The 19,965-nt window shown below is 38.8% G+C and overlaps 1 protein-coding gene across 1 annotated transcript in view; it reads left to right on the top strand.

Annotated features, from left to right (window-relative positions):
• The first annotated feature begins 2,130 nt into the window (after positions 1–2,130).
• The window catches only part of GSTCD (glutathione S-transferase C-terminal domain containing), a 72,692-nt gene continuing 54,857 nt past the window's right edge, over positions 2,131–19,965 (top strand). Inside the window, exons 1-5 of the mRNA XM_086464208.1 lie at positions 2,131–2,148; positions 7,536–7,967; positions 9,601–10,062; positions 15,813–16,067; positions 16,761–16,854. Coding sequence (XP_086320334.1) covers positions 7,557–7,967; positions 9,601–10,062; positions 15,813–16,067; positions 16,761–16,854 — 1,222 coding nt within the window. The 5' untranslated portion in view covers positions 2,131–2,148; positions 7,536–7,556. The remainder of the gene's footprint in view (positions 2,149–7,535; positions 7,968–9,600; positions 10,063–15,812; positions 16,068–16,760; positions 16,855–19,965) is intronic.

Below are 19,965 nucleotides of genomic sequence, written 5' to 3'. Positions count from 1 at the left end.
GGCGGGGCTGGGCCCGGCTAGGCGCGCGCGCAGAAAGGGGCGGAGTCGGGGCCGAGCCGAGCCGAGCCGTGCCGAGCCGTGCAGGGCCGTGCCGTGCCGTGCCGTGCCGTGCCGAGCCGAGCCGAGCCGTGCCGTGCCGTGCCGTGTGAGAGTCGGGAGAGCGCGGCGGGCGGGGCGGGGTAAGTGGCGGTCGGCGCAAGTGGCGGTCGGCGCGCGGGGACACGGAGGTGTTGCGGGGAGGGGGGGGGGGGCGTGGGCGTGGCCGGGCGGCGGCGGGAGCAGGTGGGTGCCGCCGGAGCTGCCTGAGGGAGAGCAGCCGGCGGGTGCTGCGCAGCGCTGGGGAGTCCCGATTTTCGGCTTGCTCCCCGCCCGGTCTCCCGGCCTGCGAACGGCCGCGTCCGCCCCCTTTGCCCTTAGTTCTTCGTCTTGTCAAGGGGGGTTGGCTGGAAGCTCCTCGCTGAGGTGTTTGCCGTTCTGCCAGTTTAGCTGAGTATATGGCAAAGCTTGTGTCCAGGACGAAAGTCTTGTTTCTCGATTTAGCTAGTGTGCATTATATCGATCTCTAAAATCTCTGTTACAATATTTTAATAATGCTGCTCTCATGTTAGTAATTCTAGAAACGAGTGTTGAATTGGGGAGAGAGGAAAATCCTCTATTTGAATGGTTACCCTGTAATCCAAGACTCTGAGCCTTTGAATGTAGCAGGTGGCTTTCCATTGGTCAGTATCTGTCTGAGGCTGAAAAAGAAAGTTTCCTAGATAAACTTGAGGTAGTCACTGAATGATCTTTTTTGTGGCGAAGAGGTTTTTGATGTCTAGGGGATAAAAGTAAGAGAAACCAGCTGGATTAGTCTAAATCTTCTAACTTCAAACATGAATTAAAAAAAAATTGGAAGTTACCAAGGTAGGCATGTTATTTGGCAATGGGACGGCCTGTATGAAAGTTCTGTGAGTTCAGAAATCACACTTTCCATGTAAGTGCATTATGAAAAACAGAGGTGGAGAACTTTTGACAGTGCTTTCTGAAGTTGGTAGAGACACACACCTGCATTTAGGAGTCAGAAAATGGGAGAAGGTGATTTACAAAAGATTTTCCCAGCAGTTGAGCTCAGGCCATTTTATTTTCTTCTTCTTGGTGTAGTAGGAAGTTCTAAATAGGTTAAAATTTCTTCTGTGTTTACCCTATGCATTATAAGCTCTATAATTGCAATGAAACTGAATCTCTAATAGAGACTGACTTTATTCAGAATGCTGTTTGGCTGTTCAACTTACGTATCTATGAACAAAATTAACTTAATTGCTATGATTTGGCCTTCTGAAATCTCTTATGTGGGATACAAATAGATTAAAAAAGCAAAAACTCCTTAAACTTTTGACTGTTTTAAAACAGGATGGAAAGAAAAGTCCTTTTTCTCCTTGAGAATCTTGTGTATTAAGAATTAACTTAGAAACAACTTACAGCCAATATAGTTGCTAAAAGTAACTTCCAAGTATAAACCGAAACAGTGGCCTTTATTCCTTTAGAATTCTGAAAAACGTTGTCTTCTACTGCACAGCTCTGAAGGGTGTTCACTTGGTAGCTGATTTTATCATGAGCACTGTTAATTGCCCAGCTGTTGGTCACCAACAGAAATACCAGCTGATAAGATTGTCTGTTCTTGTTTGAGGGTGGTACCTTCATCTTAATAATTCATATTTTCAATTGAGTGAAATAAAAGTGAAGAATTAAGTGTGAGTATTGGAAGGAGAGGGAGGAGCAAACCTGAGCAAATTGACAAGTGACTCTTAACCTTCATTGAATTAATAGTTAAGGTCTTAAAAATACTTGGTTTGATATTTGAGCCTGAATTATCATGAATTTAAAGATACGTAGTTTAACATGTTCAATTTGGCTCCTCGGAGTTTAGATAATGCCAGTTCTTTGGCAGCTGTAAAGGAGTTGTATCCCTGGACCACTATGCTGGGCTTAGCAAAGGAGGAGAGAAACAGCTGGAGGATGCAAACAGGAGCTTCAAGTGGAGCATTTCTTTTGTTTTCCTGCTGAGTGAAGCTCATCTTTTCATCCCTTGAAGGTTAGCTGCAGAAACAGAGAAGTATTATTGTCCTAAGTGAACCCTAATTAAGAATAGAGTTTGTTCCACTCCACACAGTAAGTCTAATAACTCGGATCTAAATTGACCGTATCAATAGCAGAACAGGGAGTATAGTTCTGGGAAACCAATTTCAGAATCGTAGCACTGCAAATTTGAGAAGAGAAAGAGGATTTGGTAGCAGAAATAGTAGTAGTATAGCGTATGAGAAGAATTTAGGACTATATCTGAAAATAATGGGACAGTGTATTGCAAAGAGATCTTCAGGTCAGGCACCATGAGTACTTGCAGGATCAGGGCCTTTAGTTGAGAGAGATCTGATTGTCTGTATGAACCAAAATGAATTGCTGCCGTCTAAATGATGAAATGACAGATTGTTTTGTCAGGGTCTGGAAATAATTTATGTAGGTAAGTTCCTATTCTTAGATTTAAGACCCGATCTTGTAAAATGTGCAATATTCTTAACTCTCCCTGAAAACCAAAGAAATAAGACATCTGTATTTTTGTGATGACAGCTGGAGTTAAGTCCTCCTCTGGAATTTGTTCTGCTGTTAACTGGAAGATGCTAGTTGCTTGCACTTTTTTTTCCGAAATTAGCAATTTGTGGTTTGTTTTTATTTGGTTCAGGATAGCTACCTGTGTTTGAGCTACTAAATTCAAATCATACTGAGCATTATGCTTGCCTCTGTAGACCACTGGTTCTTTGTGCTTCATGGAGTTGAATCGTACAATTCTGTGGAGAGTTACTGGAGAACTTTTTTGTCGTTTTGGGTTCATGAGTAGATAATTACAGGCAGTACTGGAGGACTAGTAGCCACTGAATACAGTAATTTGTGTTGTACTGAATAGTCTGAAGTGAGAATCGCTCTCATAGGCTGTCTGAGCTTATTTTAAGCGCTACCAAGCCTGTGTGAGGTGGATTTACCTGAGGAATGAGAATATCAGAAACAACAAAATTAAGAGTCTGAACTGACTCTGTGGAGAAGGTATAACAAGTCTTGGGAGTGGAGGGTACTATGCTGATGCAGCATGGGATACCAAGACCAGTTGACGCTGTCTAGGTCTGAGCCACTGTCAAAACAAGTAATTTCCTGGGCTCCCTGTCGCCCACATTTTTACATTTCTACCATGTCCTTTACACGGACACTTTTGCGGCTACGTACTGAATGACATTAATTTACTGCTCTGGCTGAGGGGAAAGAAAAGTCTCGGCCCTTGCTTCTTCCCCTTCCCAAAATAGGTTGTTCTCAATCAATTCTGCAGGCTTTTCTGATTTTGGAGCACGAGCATAGTGCTGCTGTGTGAATAGATCATGAATGTCACTCTTTCTGTTTCCTGCTGTCTTTGTAGGAGTTCATTTAGGTTCAGAAGTCAGTCTCTCCTGCATAGTTCTGCATCTTGCATCTGAATAGTGTGTATGTTTACAAAAAACTACTTTTAGTTTTGAAGTAGTAACCACCCTCAAGCTATCTGGCCTAGCTGTCTCCTAGAGGTTCTCTCTTCAAGGCATTTGAGAACATGCCTTTCCCGAGTGTGCCTTTGTGTCGGTGCAAAAGCCAGAGCCTTACCTAAAATGGTTGAGAAGTGACTTTTAGGTTAAAATACTGTGGACTAAATGAAGTGGACTGCATGCCCTTTCCCAGTTGCTGACCCTGTCAGTGGCATGGAGTGGGTAGCTCTGGACAGCATCTGCTTATCCTGCTTCAGCAAGATCCTTGTATTGGTTTATCTGGTTTGTGTAACTTCTGTATGTGGTAGTTGTATACCCGAGCATAAGAATAGTTGAATTTAACCAGACAAATTTCAAGTCAAATCTCAAACTTCAAAGAAACAGGTGGATTAATGGGATAGTGTCAGCTGTGGCATTTACTGGGCTGAACACAGAGCAGACCAATAACCAACAAGTCATTGCTTCCAGTCGGTTACTGTCTCTGGGACTGATGTGATGGCTGCTATCTATTACTCATTGCTACTGGGTTTCGTTCAACAGGTTGGAGGAGAATTCACATTGACAGTGTTCATCCTTTCGTCTACCAGTTTTCATAGCAGGACATTTTTGTGATTTTTAATCAGTAGCCTGATTAAGAAGTACCTCTATTTGGGCAACTCTCGAGTATTTATTTTTTATTTTTATTCTAACGATATATTAGCCTCTGTGGGGAAATGCTGCTTCAGCACTGCTGATCTGGATGAAAATGGGCAAGGGCTGGTGTACCTATTGAGAATACTCGTGCGGTGAAAAGGTTAATGTTTTACTTGTGCAGTCCAGAGTGATAGATTTGGAATAATTTGTAAGAACAGGTGATTAACAGATGAAAATTACAATAATATACTTTGGAAACAGAAACCTCTTCAGAATTTAGCAAAATATTTAGTAGTTTTATATAGCATGATAATGACCAAAAAAAGCTGATTATCATAGAGTCATAGAATGCATTGGGCCGAAAGGGGCCTTTAAAGGTCATCCAGTCCAACCCCCTTCAGTAAGCAGGGACATCTTTAGCTAGAGCAGGTTGCCCAGAGCCCCATCAAGCCTGATCTTGAATGTCTCCAGGGATGGAGCCTCCACCACCTCTCTGGGCAAACTGTTCCAGTACTTTACCACCCTTATGGTAAAGAACTTCTTCCTAATATCCATTCTAAATCTACCTATTTCTAGTTTAAAACCATTGCCCCTTGTTGTATTGCTATGTGCCCTTGTAAACAGTCCCTCCCCAGCTTTCCTGTAGGCCCCCCTCAGGTACTGGAAGGCTGCTATAAGGTCTCCCCAGAGCCTTCTCTTCTCCAGGCTGAACAACCCCAACTCTCTCAGCCTGTCCTCACAGGGGAGGTGCTCCAGCTCCCTGATCATCTTTGTGACCTTCCTCTGGACCTGCTCCAACAGCTCCATGTTCCTTCCTGTATTGAGGGCTCCAGAGCTGGGCTCAGTACTCCAGGTGGGGTCTTGCCAGCGCAGAGCAGAGAGGGAGGATCCCCTCTCTTGATCTGCTGACGATGCTTCTCTTGATACAGCCCAGGATGTGATTGGCTTTCTGGGCTGCAAGCATGCATTGTTGGCTCATATCCAGCTTTTCACCCACCAGTACCCCCAAGTCCTTCTCGGCAGGGCTGCTTTCTATCGCATAATCCCCCAACTTGTATTGATTGTGAGGATTACCTCAGCCTGGGTGCAGGACCTTGCACTTGGCCTTGCTGAACCTTGTGAGACTCACATGGGCCCACCTCTCCCGCTTGTCCAGGTCCCTCTGGATGGCATCCTGCCCCTCAGGTGTGTTGACTGCACCACTCAGCTTGGTGTCATCTGCAAACTTGCTGAGGGTGCACTCAATCCCACTGTCTATATCATTGATGAAGATATTAAACAGCACTGGTCCCAGCACGGACCCCTGAGGGACACCACTCGTCACCTGTCTCCATCTGGACATCGAGCTGTTGAACTACTACTCTCTGGATGCGACCATCCAGCCAATTCCTTGTCCACTGAACAGTCCACCCATCGAACACGTATCTCTCCAACTTAGAGATAAGGATGTTGTGGAGGACCATGTCAAAGGCCTTGCAGAAGTCCGGATAGATAATAACCATAGCTCTTCCCTTGTCTACTGATGTCACTCCATCACAGAAGGCCACTAGGTTGATCAGGCAGGACTTGCCCTTGGTGAAGCCATGCTGGCTGTCACGAGTCCAGTAAGGTCATCCAGAAGAAAAAATTCAGTGGTGACATGATTAATAAGGTGAATGTGTATGTCTGAGTGGGTAGAGTGGCTGGGAAAAGATGGAGTTGTGTGCTCTGCAGGTTCCCATGGAAAATAAAACCAACTCAAATGCATATGAGGGTACTATTTAATATTGAAAGAAGTACTATAGTTGAGAATGCGAGTTTAAATGCTAGTAACTATGGACTTAGCAGGTAAGACTAACTCTTGACCAATCTCAACAGTACCTTCACCATATGATTTTTTCCACAGAGCTGTACTTACAGTATTGAATCTGTCTCGACTTATATGCTTTCAAGATTTATCCAAATATGCTTTTAGGAAAATAGGTGTTCCATTATGTATTGTACTAGTCTTTGTGTGGCAGGTGTATTAATTAGAGAAAAGCAACAGTTCTGTTATATTGAGCTACTGTTGTTCTGAGATAGTCATGTAATGTAATGGTTTAAAAATACTTCACTATATCAGTCATCATGATGATCTTTACTTAATGTCAGGTGGACTTGATTTTATTCTTCCACTGCCTCTTTTTGGACAATTGATTTGACCCAGTGATGGATGATAAGAATTAGTAAATTTGATGTACCATCTACATGAGAAAAATAATCCAATAATCTAGATACATCAAATGAAAACCTTTTTTGCTTTTTAAATAATTACATTATATTCATGTAACTGTACAGAGACCTTATTAATATAGACAGTTATTGGAAAGACTGATGCTGTTCCAATGTCACTTGTGCTTTATATATGTATGTATATTTAAAAAACGCACTGTCCTTTCTTAGCAACACTCAGATTCCTTTCTCTTGTTATAAAGCTTTCCTCTGTAATGATTGTTTTAAGAGTGCCATCTAGTGTCTAAAGCTTTTCAGTCCAAGTTTTGATTTAGAAGTTAATGGGCCATTTTATTGAGTGATGGACCAGAAAAATTATTGCCTCATTGTTTTATATTAAATTGGTATGTAATATATTAATAGTAAAATGAACTTTTCAACCAAATATAAGGAAAATGAAGTTTTTAATATAATGAGGAGACATTAATTTCAGCTATGTTACTGTTGTATTTAACTGCTTTAAAGTAGTTGTGTGTTTGAGGTGTTCTTGTAGCATTCTTGAAATGAACGGTTCTCATCTTATTATGTGTCCTTTTGACCTTTGGTTAGTGTCTCACCACGCTCTAGGTTAATTTTTAATACAGAAACCAGTATTATTTCCCATGCCCTGTATACCCTGTATATATATATATATATATATATATATTCCTTCTAACAGTTACAGAAAGACAAACGTGTGCAGTAGGAAACTGACTGTTGTAGATGTGTGCTCAGGAACTTGTTTTTTCAACAGTATATGGTTAGTGGGAGATTACTGAGTTTTAAAAAAAGGCTTGCTATAAAATGTTTATACACTAAAAAATTTAAAAGGAAATATTTTCTTTTGGTTTTGTATGTTTTGTTTAATGTCTGAAATACTCTAAAATGTAAAAAAAATTTTACACAGATCATTTCCCTGTCACTGATTTGTACGTGAAGAGACAGCGTATATGTGAAACTATTGTTTTATCTCAAAAAGGACCTGCAGTCCACTTATTCAGGCTGGATGTCTTTAGTAATGTCTTACGTTAGAATCAGTTTTAGCAGATAGTGGAAGGACCACTGTTTCAAACCATCTTTTTTTGTCCTAAATTCTGTATTTTTATGAATGTTGTGTTCTGATCTCTGTTTCAGGAACTTCAGCTCAGGAGGAAGATGAAAGATAGTGTCGCTGAAGAACATTTATATTTGGGTTTTTCTCATCAGTGCAGAGATAGTATCTTTCCTCTTCATACATCTATTTCGCTGTTTTTGCTATCCTACTGTGACTGCAAATTATTCAAAATTTTCTTGGTGCCGACTGGTGAAGATGTGGATGATCAGTTTGTGACAAAAAACCTCCTTGGTGATCTTGAAGTCCATTTAATCTCTAGATGTCAGCTTCCAGTGGTTGTGCAGAGCTGCTGTTTGCCTGCTGTTGTCGTGAAAGATGGCAAGTTCTGCCGGGCTGGGCTTTCTGTTGTCTTAAGGCATATAGTACAGAAAACGTTCAAGGCAGATCCATCTAAGAAGGATGTTTTGGAACTCTTAGGCTTTAAGAAGACCTGCTTAAAAGCCTGTGCTGAAGTGAGTACCTCTGTTTCTCTTAGATACATTAATAAGGTTTTTTATAAGCATTAAATATTCTGAAGTAGACTCTTAATATTGATCTAAACTAAGTTCTTTTAGTAAGAAAATTAATTTGCTTAGGAAATGAAATTTCCTCAATGGAGAAGTGTCTGTATTTTGGCATAAAGATGAAAAAGAATTATTTTTAAAGATACTACCTGTTAGCAGCACAAAAAGGATGTTAAGATTCAAAAAACGGGTCAGTTCTTTGTTTCATGTCTAGGAGTGTAGTTTCAGTGAGTTATAAAGTACAGCTTTTGCATTTGGAAGTAAACTAAGAAATATATAATTTATTGTTAATTTTGATTTCAAGAGCACCATATACTGTTAGCCTTCATCACTGCCAAGGTGTGTTGCTGGCTTATGTTTAGCTAATGCTCACCAGGATGTCCAGAGGCTTTTGAGCAGAACTGCTACCTGGCCAGGTAGTCAGTTGCTAGCCTGTGCCATTGCAGGGGTTTAGTCCATCCTAGGTGGAGGATGTTTTATTGAGTTTCATGTCAGTTCCTGTCAGCCTGTTCTCTAGCCTGTGCAGGCCACTGTGAAAGGCAGCTCTTTCTTGGAGATGGTAGACTGCTCTGCTCAATTCACTGTCATCCTTGATGACAGTGTATTCCATCTTCCCCTCCAGGTCCTTGGTAAAGATAATTAAATAGATTAGGCCTCAGCATGGACCCCTAAAGAGCTCCACATCTAACTGACCTTCAGGTAGAGTGTGAACCATTGACCACTACTACCCTTTGAGTTGATATTTCAGCCTATTTATCACATAGCGGTTTACTCATTTTGGCAACCCATCCATCTAGACTTGCCTTCCTCACTCCTCTGAGGTGGTTGAACTCCACTATTTCATGATTGATACATCCATGGTTGCCATTGATTACTGTGCCTCCAACCCCTTTCATCTGTGTTGGTGACTAGCAGATCTGGGGAGGCGTATCCCTGTGTTAGTCCATCTAGTACTAGCATAAAGAAGTTGTCCTACAGAAACCTCTGGTTCTAATCTCTTCTTGGAACTGCTGGAAAACTTGATTCCATGTTTCAGATGGCTGCAAAGTGAGTAAACTGAATGAGGAACGACAAGAGTTTAAGAGTTTTAAAACCTTTTGAGATAATAAGAAAAAGAGGACAAGGACAAGAACATGAAAAATAAGGGGTTTTTTTTTAAGATGCTGTTCAGTTAGACTAAAGTTTTTTGATGTTACATGCTAAAAACCCACTAATATAATGCATTTCTGTAAAAGTGCTCAAAATATGTTTGGTGTAATCTGGTTCTATTACCAGTACTTGGTAGAGGTGACATATAGAAGTTGATCACAGCCTTTCTTCTCCTAAGTTACGCAGCCACCCTAATCTCATGCCAATAATAAGGAATAAAAATATGCTGTAGCGGATAACTGTTCATTCTGTTATATAAAAGATTTAGCTTCCTAATTCTTCTCTTGCAAAAGTAATATAGAGTATCTGACCTTCTAAGATTATCGAAGATTGTATTTAAAGCTGGAATTTCTTGCTTAAAGGAGACAAAAAAGTACCCTGGATTTTATTTCTCTTTCTGTAGAGACATTAATTGCATAAATTTATCTGACAGGTTAGCCAGTGGACCAGGCTTTGTGAGATCAGCATACCTCTGGCTGTTGAAGGATTTTTGACGGCGTCTCCTGAGAACTGTCAGACTATTCCTCCTGACATTTTACAGCTTGAAAGAAAGCTTGGTGAACCTGTCCGAGTACATAATGATGACAAAATTCGAAGGCAAAAACTTCAACAGCAGAAGGCAGGTGCCAAGGCTGCAGTCACTGTACTTGGCAAAGAAGCAACAGAGGAAGGAAAAACAGTGGATATGTATGAACATCCACTCCCAAGTTTGGAACTGAGCATAGCTTTCTCCAGGCTACTTGTCCCAGAGGTATCAGGTGCAGTCAACAGGGAGGCCCCTCACATCAGGAGAACAAAAACCTCTGACCTTCCGCCTTTGGACCACGTCTTTGCAGAAGGGCTTTATTTTACTTTGGCAGATATAGTGCTTTTGCCATGCATCCATCAGTTCTTGGTAAGACGACAAGTTCTGCAAATATTAAGCAGTGTATATGTATTATTTTTGAGAACTGGAAAGTTGTAAAATGTATTAATTGTATTAATGTATTGTGGCGTTTGCAATGTGAACTTAACTTAAACAGAACATTTGTCTTTGGTTTTATACAAACAAAAACCAGAGATCGGTGAGATCACCAAAATTACTTTTAGATACATAGCATTTTAATACTTAGGAAACACTGTTAACTGTTAAAATATTATGCTGAAATATTTTGGCACCAAGTTGCCCAGAAAATTCCGCCATCACAATACTTAGAATGTACTTTAAGTGTCCATTTTAATATGTATAAAGCTAAAGCAGGCAAGCATGAACCTATTTTCTTGCTCAAATTTAGTGTACTAGATTTATGACAAGACTCAGTGGATATTTACTAAAATGAGACCATTTTATCCGTGAGTAATTTCTTGAGATTTGGAATTTTGATTCCCTTGTAAATTGCAAATTTTAAAAGGAGGGAGAGTTGAGAATGTTTTAATAATTCCAAAATACTAGAATGGGTGTCCCCCATGAGAGATTTAAAGTGGATACTTAAAGTACATTGTAGTATGCATAAGAAAAAAAAGTAGGTAAGCATGAACCTATTTTAATTTTCGATTCCATGTACTAAGGGGCAAGGCAAAATGAATTCCTTCCCAGTTTGTTGTACTTTTACTACATGGATATTATCTGAATTGGTATTCTTTTCAGCAAAGACTTTAAACTTTATGTGACTTTATCCTGACATGGACAGATATGCCTAAAAGAAAACAAGTACCTTCTAAGAAAGTAAGAATGCCTTTTAGGGAGGCAGTGACTGGAGGGAAATTTAGGGACTATGATGGCTTTTTAGAGGCAAGTTCTTGACTTTCCTTACCCATACTAGAGCTGAAGAGGTACTCGGCTATTGACTAGGGAAAGACTTCCAAAAGCTCCTTTGTTTGTGCTACTGGTATGTAATTTCTTGAGGTTCTCTTGAGAACGTTTTTTTGTCTACAAATATTTCATTTTACAAGATGGTGTGCTATGACTTCCAGTTTGCTTATTTCTCCTTGTAATAGGTTATTTATTCTTAATATCTGCTGTTGTTCTCTTCTAGTTCCTAGGAATGACATCTTTATTTGGGGGGAAACATTCGTGTGTAGCCAACCCAGCTTTTTATCAAGCCCTCCCACAAAATACGCCAGTTTCATTGCACATCTGTAGATAAAGATGGGTGCCTAGGACAGCATAATACCTGCATATCAGGAAACCTTTTATTCTGTACAGTTTTGTTTTTACAAAACTTAGTCTGTATTCCTCTTCAAGCAAGGACTGATCACTGTGACCCCGCAGAGAAGTGAGGTGTTGTGTCTAGGGAGCCAGCTTCTTCAGGATGTGCTTCAGCCCCTGAAACTTCAGTAATCTGTAGTTTTGTCATTCATAGTATTGTTGCTACTAAACTGTTTTCCACAGTTTGTGGAAGGTCCTTTGTTTAGTACAGTGAAAGGAAAAGTTCCTTGGAATTACGTTGCTAGAAGCTCTTGGAGTGAAGTTTATAACTGAAAAGTTAGGATTCTCCTTGCAGTCCTATGAGGTTGGCTGCTTAATTTTTTTTTTCTAATAGTATCTTGTGTTACCTATATGGTCCAATAACATCTGATAGAAAGTCCACACTTTCCTTTAGGGGAGTCAAATGTTTTCTTACCAGATTGTGTAAGTATTTTGGAAATGCCAAGAATGTGTTCTATTCAAAGATGCCTTTGTCTCTTCTCCTTTGCAGCCAACCTAGCACATTCCCAATACTGGACAAACACCTATGGGCTGTTTTCAGTTGTCTTAATCCTTGTCTTTTTCCTTCTCATAAAGAGGTTTTTGCAGCACAATGAGGAAAACCAGTGTATGCTAGCAAAGTAATATGGACATTGTATATAGTGAGTATATGCAAAATTTTACTCTGAGTGTAGGACTGTTTTGTGTCCTATGGTGTGTTTAGAGATCTCCAAAGGCCTCCCGGTCTGTGTATGGAGGAATTTGAAACCTTCAAAGAGTTTCACCGGATGAAACAGGAAAAGTACTGACACAGCTGGCAGTCAGGGCACCACATAGAGTGTGAAAAACTGGGGGATAAATCTTTGTTCCCCCACATAGAATGTCATTATGGAAACACTGTCACAAGTGGCAAAAGTAATTTTTGAAGTTTCAAACCCCAGGATGCAGTTTGCCAGGCTGTTGGTTGTGTCGACTTGACTGTGATTTGAATCAGTAAAATACATATGTCTCTGTACCTTTAGTTCAACGATCTGTTAAATACTCATTTCACGCCCCTTGTAGGGAAGAGCCTTAGTCACTTGGTTATTGAATGTTTTGTGGTGGATCTCTCACTTTGTATAAAATTTATGTGGGCCTGAGAAGGAGATGCCACACGCATGTGTGCTGGTTGTTGGGGTTTTTTAATAGTACTTATCTAGTAAATGCCAGTATCTTTCAGACTCTATTGTACAAATATTTTAACATCGGGATTAGGAAAATATATCAAAATATGTTTTGAGCCTAATAAAGCCATGCAATTTGATCTTTATTTACTATTTTTTTAATGCCCTCCGGCCCCTCTTTTCTCCTTATACCCTTTTCTCACCTCTGGAAAGAGGTAGGCCTTAGTAGTGCAAGTGTCTTGAGCTCAGCTTCAAAACCAATATTGGAGTGGAAAAAACTTCTGTGGCAAGACTGTATGAGAGTCTTGCTAAGCCCAGTCTGTGTACTTAGTTTTTTGAAGACGTATAGAATAGAATTAAGGAACGTCCAGAAAAGAATTAAGGAAATGACAACTGTGTCTTTGTTTCCCATGGCAATAAAATGAAACAATGAGTTTGCCTACTGCCAGTATTCCTGCAGTTACTCTATGAGATTGATAGCGAAGCTGGTGTCTGTTGCCAGGAAGAGCTCTGAGTAAAGTTGATATTTGCATTTGGATTTTGCAAGTTTTTTTGCAAAGTTTGCCTTATGGTGTTTGGAAACAAATGGAATTCCTGGAGAAGATGCTGTCAGTCAGACTTAGAGAAATGATCTCTAAAATCAAGATAATTACTAGTGAACATTAATATGTTACAAATCTCCAATTTAAAGCTTCTTTAACCACAATCGTTAACCAAAATCGTGTATTTCTGTATGATGATAGCAATATGGGAGTCCAGAAGAAGGTTAGTATTGCTACCTTTGAATTAAGATGATGAGTTATTTTACAGAAATGGTTATTAATTCATCTGTGCTTTGTCTATTTTGTAAATCACCTGATTGAGGATTAACAGCAACTTCTGGATGATACTAAATGAAAGAAGTAAAACAAAATACTTTCCTACTATTTAAAAAACCTTAATGTATTTCAGTTGTCTTTATTTTTCCAAGACCTTTTTATATAAGAGCATAACTTTTTACAGTAATGTTTGATGTACTGGTGCTAAGCATGAGAAGATTCTTGGATCAGATGCTTAATTGATTTCAGCAATCCAATTGAAACCATTCTGTAGATGTACCATGAGCTGCTGAGAATGCTGTATTTATTTGCTTTGCTTGTGTGACCCTTCAGCTCTGGTGGTCTGCAGCTGATGAACTATATATTGTATAATACACTTGTGTTAGCTTGCACCAAGGATTGTCCTAAAAAAATGTCTTTCAGATTCATTTTTACCTAAATTATAAGAGCTCTGGGATATTGTTTCGTTTCTCTGGTGAATGATCGTTTTCTAAGCAATTATACCTTGATTCCTACAATTATCATCAAAATTGAATAACTTGTGTCTGACAGCTTCTTGCAGGAAGTGAGTTGAAACTCTTCTTGTTGATGGAAGTGCCAGAGTTTAATTCTGTATTAAAATGTTAGTTTGCACTTACATAACTGGACTTTCTGGATTATGTTTAACAAAAGTCATTATAGTTGCACTTCCATTTTGCTTTAAGGGTGTGAATAATAATGAAGTCTTCAATAGGTATGTGTCTGGAAAGTATCATACAATAAATACGAGGAGACCTGACTAGCTGATTGTAATTATAATTACTGAAAGTAAGATAATGAAGCTGAAGAGTTGATTGCCTCATTCCATTTCTGTTATCTTTCTGAGGTTAGCTTTGTTACGCTTTCTATTAGTTGTAACTGTTCAAAATTAATAGAAGAATAACAAAAGCTCCGTTCTCCATCTGGGAGAAAACACTATTCACTTTTTAAAATACAATTTAGGACACTTGTTATCAAGTGTAACAGTGCCTCTTAGAATTGCTTTCCAAAAGACTTCTTTCTTAACTGAATTAATGTGTTTCTGCCTGTGTTACTATTAGGATATTGAATTAGATACTAAAATTACACCGTTCATCCTCCTTTTGCTCCTTTAGCTATTACTAATTACTTGCGATTACCCTAAGAACATTATAAATGCAGCGTGCCAGAAAGCTGCTTGAAATTTTGTGTCATTTCAATTGTTCTTTACCAATTTCTGTTTCCGTACTGAGGACAAATATGTGGAGGAGCGCTGTTTTTGCATGGCCTTTTCTGCCTTTTTCTGTAATTGTGACTTTTAATTTTCTGCTTAAAGCGGGCACAGTATCACAGAATAGTTGAGGCTGGAATAGTTGAGGTTGGAGGATACCTCTGGAGATCATCTTGTCTAAACCCCCTGCTCAGAGCAGGGTCAGCCAGAGCTGGTTGCCCAGGGTCATGTCCACTCAGGTTTTGTGTCTCTAAGGATAGAGACTTCACAAACTCTCCTGTAAGAGGATGATCTTTGCTGTTCTAAAACATTTGGGAACCTGAACAAAAATGACTTAAGTTCACCAAATGAATCCTTTTTAAAATTAGCCGGTCCTCCTGTAGAAATGTGATTTGAGTATCTTTTTTTTTGTAATATGTGCATCGTATTCTTACTTAAAATTTCTTTTTTTAATTTTTTTTTTTTTTACACTTAAAGTTCTAATTTCTGTTGTAGACCACTTCATCTCACAATTATATATATTTAATTCAGAAAAGAAATGTACTGGTTACCATTTTTGTATAAAAAGATGAAGTTAAAGTGGTAAAGTTGGAGTAAATATGTGATTTAAAGAAAAAAGTTTGGATTTGGTGCTAGTAGAAAAAAAAAGTCACAGATGTAGTGCAAAGACTTCAGTAAAGACCAGGGACAATGTACGCCTGTGCATGTTCTGCTGTTACAACCTAGTCAAAGGTATTTTGGGCTTGCAGTTGCCAGTAAAACAGCTGTCAGTGGATGAGCTTTTAAGTGCTGCAGGGTCCTGTGGGAACGAGCAGCATTCAGGTACTGTAATGTCTTGCCTAGATAAGTTCAGTATTCATTGCAAATTACTGAGTTTGGATTTGTTGTGGTTTTTGTGTGGTTTTTTTTTTTTTTTTTTTTTTTTGTGATTACCAACCAAAATGAACCATGCCTTTGTTAGGAAATAGCAGATAATTAAGAATATTATTTAAATTGCGTTTTCCTGTTACTAACTGAAATGATTAAAATTGGTCATGTAAACCTTTTCATCCTGTTAAGCAACTGGGACTTGCAGATAAAGTCTAAATGACCAACTGGCACTTCCACCTGCAGGCCTGGGCTCCTAACTAGCTCACTTTTTGCATTACTGTGATGCTATGAGTAAGCATGCTCAGCATGGGGAAGAACTAACTTCTGTAGTTCATGCCCTCTTGTGGCTTGTAGGAAGAAATTTATGGTAGAAGTAACCTTTCCATTTTATTTTTCTAGGTTTCCAGCAAAAAACAAGGGAAAAATCTGGTAAATTTGCCTCTGATATCCAGTTGGTATCGAAGAGTTCAAGAAGTACCTGGAGTAAAAAGAGCTGCTGGCAAATGCAATATGGAGCTTCTCCAGCTTCCAGAGTTGATGTCTGCTCCAGAGGAACAGCTACAAGACTTCTCTTCAGTGCCTGATGAATTAGAAGAGGAGAATGAAGACAGTCATTTTGTAGGTGGTCCGAGGCCAACTATGACTAAGTTAATGGTAATTTAAGCTTTTTTATTGCTTATTTTTAATAATATTCTGCTTGATTTGGAATAGGTGAAATTCATTAGAATTGCAGAAGCTAAGTCTGACAGCCTTGAACAGTTTCATACCTTCTGCCTGTCTTCTATCTGATGAGTATTGACTTGGTGATTTTACTTTGTTGTTCTGTTACGGTACTTGATTGATTTGGGAATTGAGCAAAGATATGACTGCTGGAAGCCTATCAATAGTTCTGAGTAATCAGAGTAACTTTTTGTTTGAATTGCAGTATTGTGTTCCCCTCTCAAAGATATTTATATAAAGGATGACAAAAAATGTTTGGTTTATGTTTGGCTTCATTATTCTATCGTTTCTGTTGATTGTTTGCTATTTGATTAGAGCTTGGAACATCTGGGAACCCTAATGAGTTTTGTTAAAGAAAGCTTTCCATCATGTTCCATAAGTCAATGTCTTTTGCATAGAGGCTGACAAGATTTCCTAAAGAAAATTAACAGGGCTTTCTTGTGAAAATGAGAGAAATACCTAATTTGAACCGCGTATAATGTGAAGTCAGATACCTGTTTAGTTTCAGTTAGGCTGAAAGTGTTGCACAGTTTAATCTGATGCCATTAAACTCAGTGCGAATTTTGCTACCAACTTCAGTGGGTAAAGGATCAGGTTCTTAATTCTTTTTTCCCCCCTTTCACATAGGAAAATGGTATTGAAGCAAAGTTTTCTCCTCATCCATGCCCCAACTGGACCCTAGACTGGACCAATCTACCATCTGCAGTCAATCCTGGAGAAGGTAAGGGTTTTTATGTATGCATGTACGTATTTAACAGTGGCTTTTTCTGGTGAAGCTACTTAACTGTTTCATAGGAAAATATGTCACTTTTCAATGTATTTCAGAGCCCTGTAAAACAGGTAAGCAGTTTTAAATCTGTTTTAAAATTCACTCTGTTTGGGACACATGGTGAGATGACTTCCCTCAGGTCATCAACAGCTGATGACCAAACTGGGAACAAAAGCTTGACCTTGATTTCTGAACTGTATTTTTTCCCACTGCTTCCTACTTTCCTGAACTTTTCTTCATATCTTGAACAGTAAATTCTGACCACATGATCTTAATGTAATTGGCATGAATGTTGTACATGGACTGTGTCTCCCAAAGCAGCAGCAGCAGATTTTATTCTGGTGATAATAATATTCATTATCAAAGTTTGGGAGCTACTTATGAGTGAGGCTTCCCTTTTGTGGCCGTGTTCCCCGCCCTGTAGGGGTGGTTTGCTTTTCTGGGTTGCAGGGCAGTCTGATGCCTAGTGGCTTCTACAGAGAAAAGACTGACTTATCACTACATTTGTTGTTTTCGTTGGTGTTGTGAATATTGAATACCTCTTCCACCATACAGTAGAGTTTCTTCTAAAAGGTTTTACACATACTGCCATACAGTAAGAAGTAGTTAGTAGATAGTAACTCCTTTCTACAGGGAAGAAAAAGATTTGTGTTCTTTTTTATAGGTAAGGTAACTTAGATACTGGAGTCAGTCTAGCCTCAGTTGACATAGAACTTCTGATTTAAAGAATACAGAAATATATATGTAAGTTCTTCAATGACCGGTATGTGAATTTCCTCACAGAATATGTTAGGAATCACTGAAGAGCTATAGGCACTTACAAAAAATACTTTATTTATTTATTTTTTTTTATGTCTAACTATGTGAGAACAAGCATGTATTCCCATCTACAATATACAGGCTATAAAAATAAGATCAAATTTGATGTTTGTTTCCTATGGTTTGGATCTGTGTGCAGTTCACAAAGCCATAACAAAACCCTCATGTGTGCCATAAGTAGATGTATAGTTTTATATGAAGTGTCTGTCCTTTTAACAGGAACTATTTTCTTCTGGTTTTGTCCTGAGAGAACTCTTTACTGGGAAGTTGCACACCCTGCTTTAGTTATTGATCCTTTCTTTCCATTATCATGGAAAAAAAAAATGAAAACAAAACAAAACTTGGTTTTGTATCTGTCAACATTGCATTGTGTATCTTCAGGCTTTATGTGGATGTTTTGGGTATACTTCTTTGCTTAAAATAGCTTTGTAGTCTGACTGCTGAAATGCTTAAGGAAGATTCTATGCATTGAATTTCTGTGACAAGTTCCAGTATTTTGTCAGAAGTGAATAAACTTTTGCTTTTTTCCGATGCTCAGGGTTTTGGTTGTAAGTTTTAGTTCGTACTTTTGCCAAGATATCTCTTTTCTTCTATTTGAAATAAAATTTTGAAAAAGATGCATAAGGTACAAAAACACATAAAGAATTTGCAGGAAGGAGTCTCTTGGACTTGGTTTGACTGGGGGAAAAACCAACTCCCGCTGCTTCCTGCCTGCGTGCATGCTCGATCTCTCTTTTTCATGTTTGCTGAAGTAGTTACTAATGATGTCAATATCTGAAATCATTTTTCAGTCCGATTTCTGGGTAGATTTGCTAGCTCAACAAGGTGCTGAGAGAGAGAATTTTGCTTCCCTCCACCCAAAATCACAGTGATGGTGATGCCATTTTCTAATTTAGGGAAACTCCAAAAAGTTGTGCTTTTAGCCCAGGCACAACAGAGTCACACAGGACAAAAAGAAGTTTTCGTGATATGAGGATTGATTTTTGCTTTTCAGTTGGATACATCTGCATGTTTACCTCTGCTGTTCTAAGTGGTACTGTTCTGTTTCCTGATTCTTTTGCTAGTACAGCCCAATCATTTTTGTAGGAATTGAATTTTCTGTATTTTACTACTAAATCCTATCTGGCATGCTAAGAAAATAGTCACTGAATCTTACAGGGTTTTAAACTGGGTTTGAGTAATGCAATTCGAGCTCTCAAAGCTCATTATACCTGTAACTGGTAAATAAATTTCCTCTTACTAATGTCTGTAACAGTTGAGACAAAGTAGAGAATGTTTCAGGTAAAACTCACTTTGTTTTTTATCCACAGTAAATTTAATTTGCTGTCAAATCTTAATTTAATAGCACACATGATATGCTTTCTTTGTTCTGTCTCAGCTTAGATAACTTGGAATTTGTGTTATATGTATATGGAAATTCTGGAATTGAATCGTTCAGTCTGTAAGTCTAATTAGACCACCTTGGTGTCACAACTGTTTGCTACAGAAAAGAATTACTGGTGATTGCACTTCTAATGTGTTATTTAGGTTATACTTTTAAGTTCATTCAGGTTTTTTGATAGGGATTATTTACTGTTGCAAAACTCAAGTTTATGACATTTCATTTGCTTAGTCATGTTTCTGCAGCGGAATGAGATAGCTAGAATAGAACAGACTATTTCAGTTGGAAGGGACCTACGATGATCATCTAATCCAACTGCCTGGCCAATTCAGGGCTGACCAAGTTAAAGCATGTTGTTAAGGGCATTGTCCAAATGCCTCAAACGCTGACAGGCTTGGGGCATTGACCACCTCTCTGGGAAGCCTGTTCCAGTGTTTGACCACCCTCTCGGTAAAGAAATGCTTCCTAATGTGCAGTCTGAACCTCCTCCAGTGCAGTGTTGAACCATTCCCATGTGAAAACTTCAGTTAATTCTAGTCCTCATGCAATTTTTAAAAGGTATTTGATAGTCCAAAATGGACTCATGTTTACGTTTTAGATATCCTCTAGCCTTTTAAGTTTCTGCCATTATGTCGATTACTTCTAAAATATTTGACTTTGAAAGTGTTGTGTATCAGCCTTGAGACATGTGTGAATCTGTAAGCCTTTGTGAGTGTCTAGACTGTATTTGAAACATTGCAAAATATCCCAAAATATAATACTTTAGTGCCCTCTGTAACTGTTGATATTCTAGGATATTGTAGTTGTTGTTACAAACTTTCACTTTTGGAAGGAATTTAGCACAAAAGGTTTAATTTATTTTA

This window comes from Leptosomus discolor, chromosome 4 (assembly GCF_034619465.1).
Source record: "Leptosomus discolor isolate bLepDis1 chromosome 4, bLepDis1.hap2, whole genome shotgun sequence".
Classification (NCBI taxonomy): domain Eukaryota; kingdom Metazoa; phylum Chordata; class Aves; order Leptosomiformes; family Leptosomidae; genus Leptosomus; species Leptosomus discolor.
This window is presented reverse-complemented; position numbering and strand designations above follow the sequence as displayed.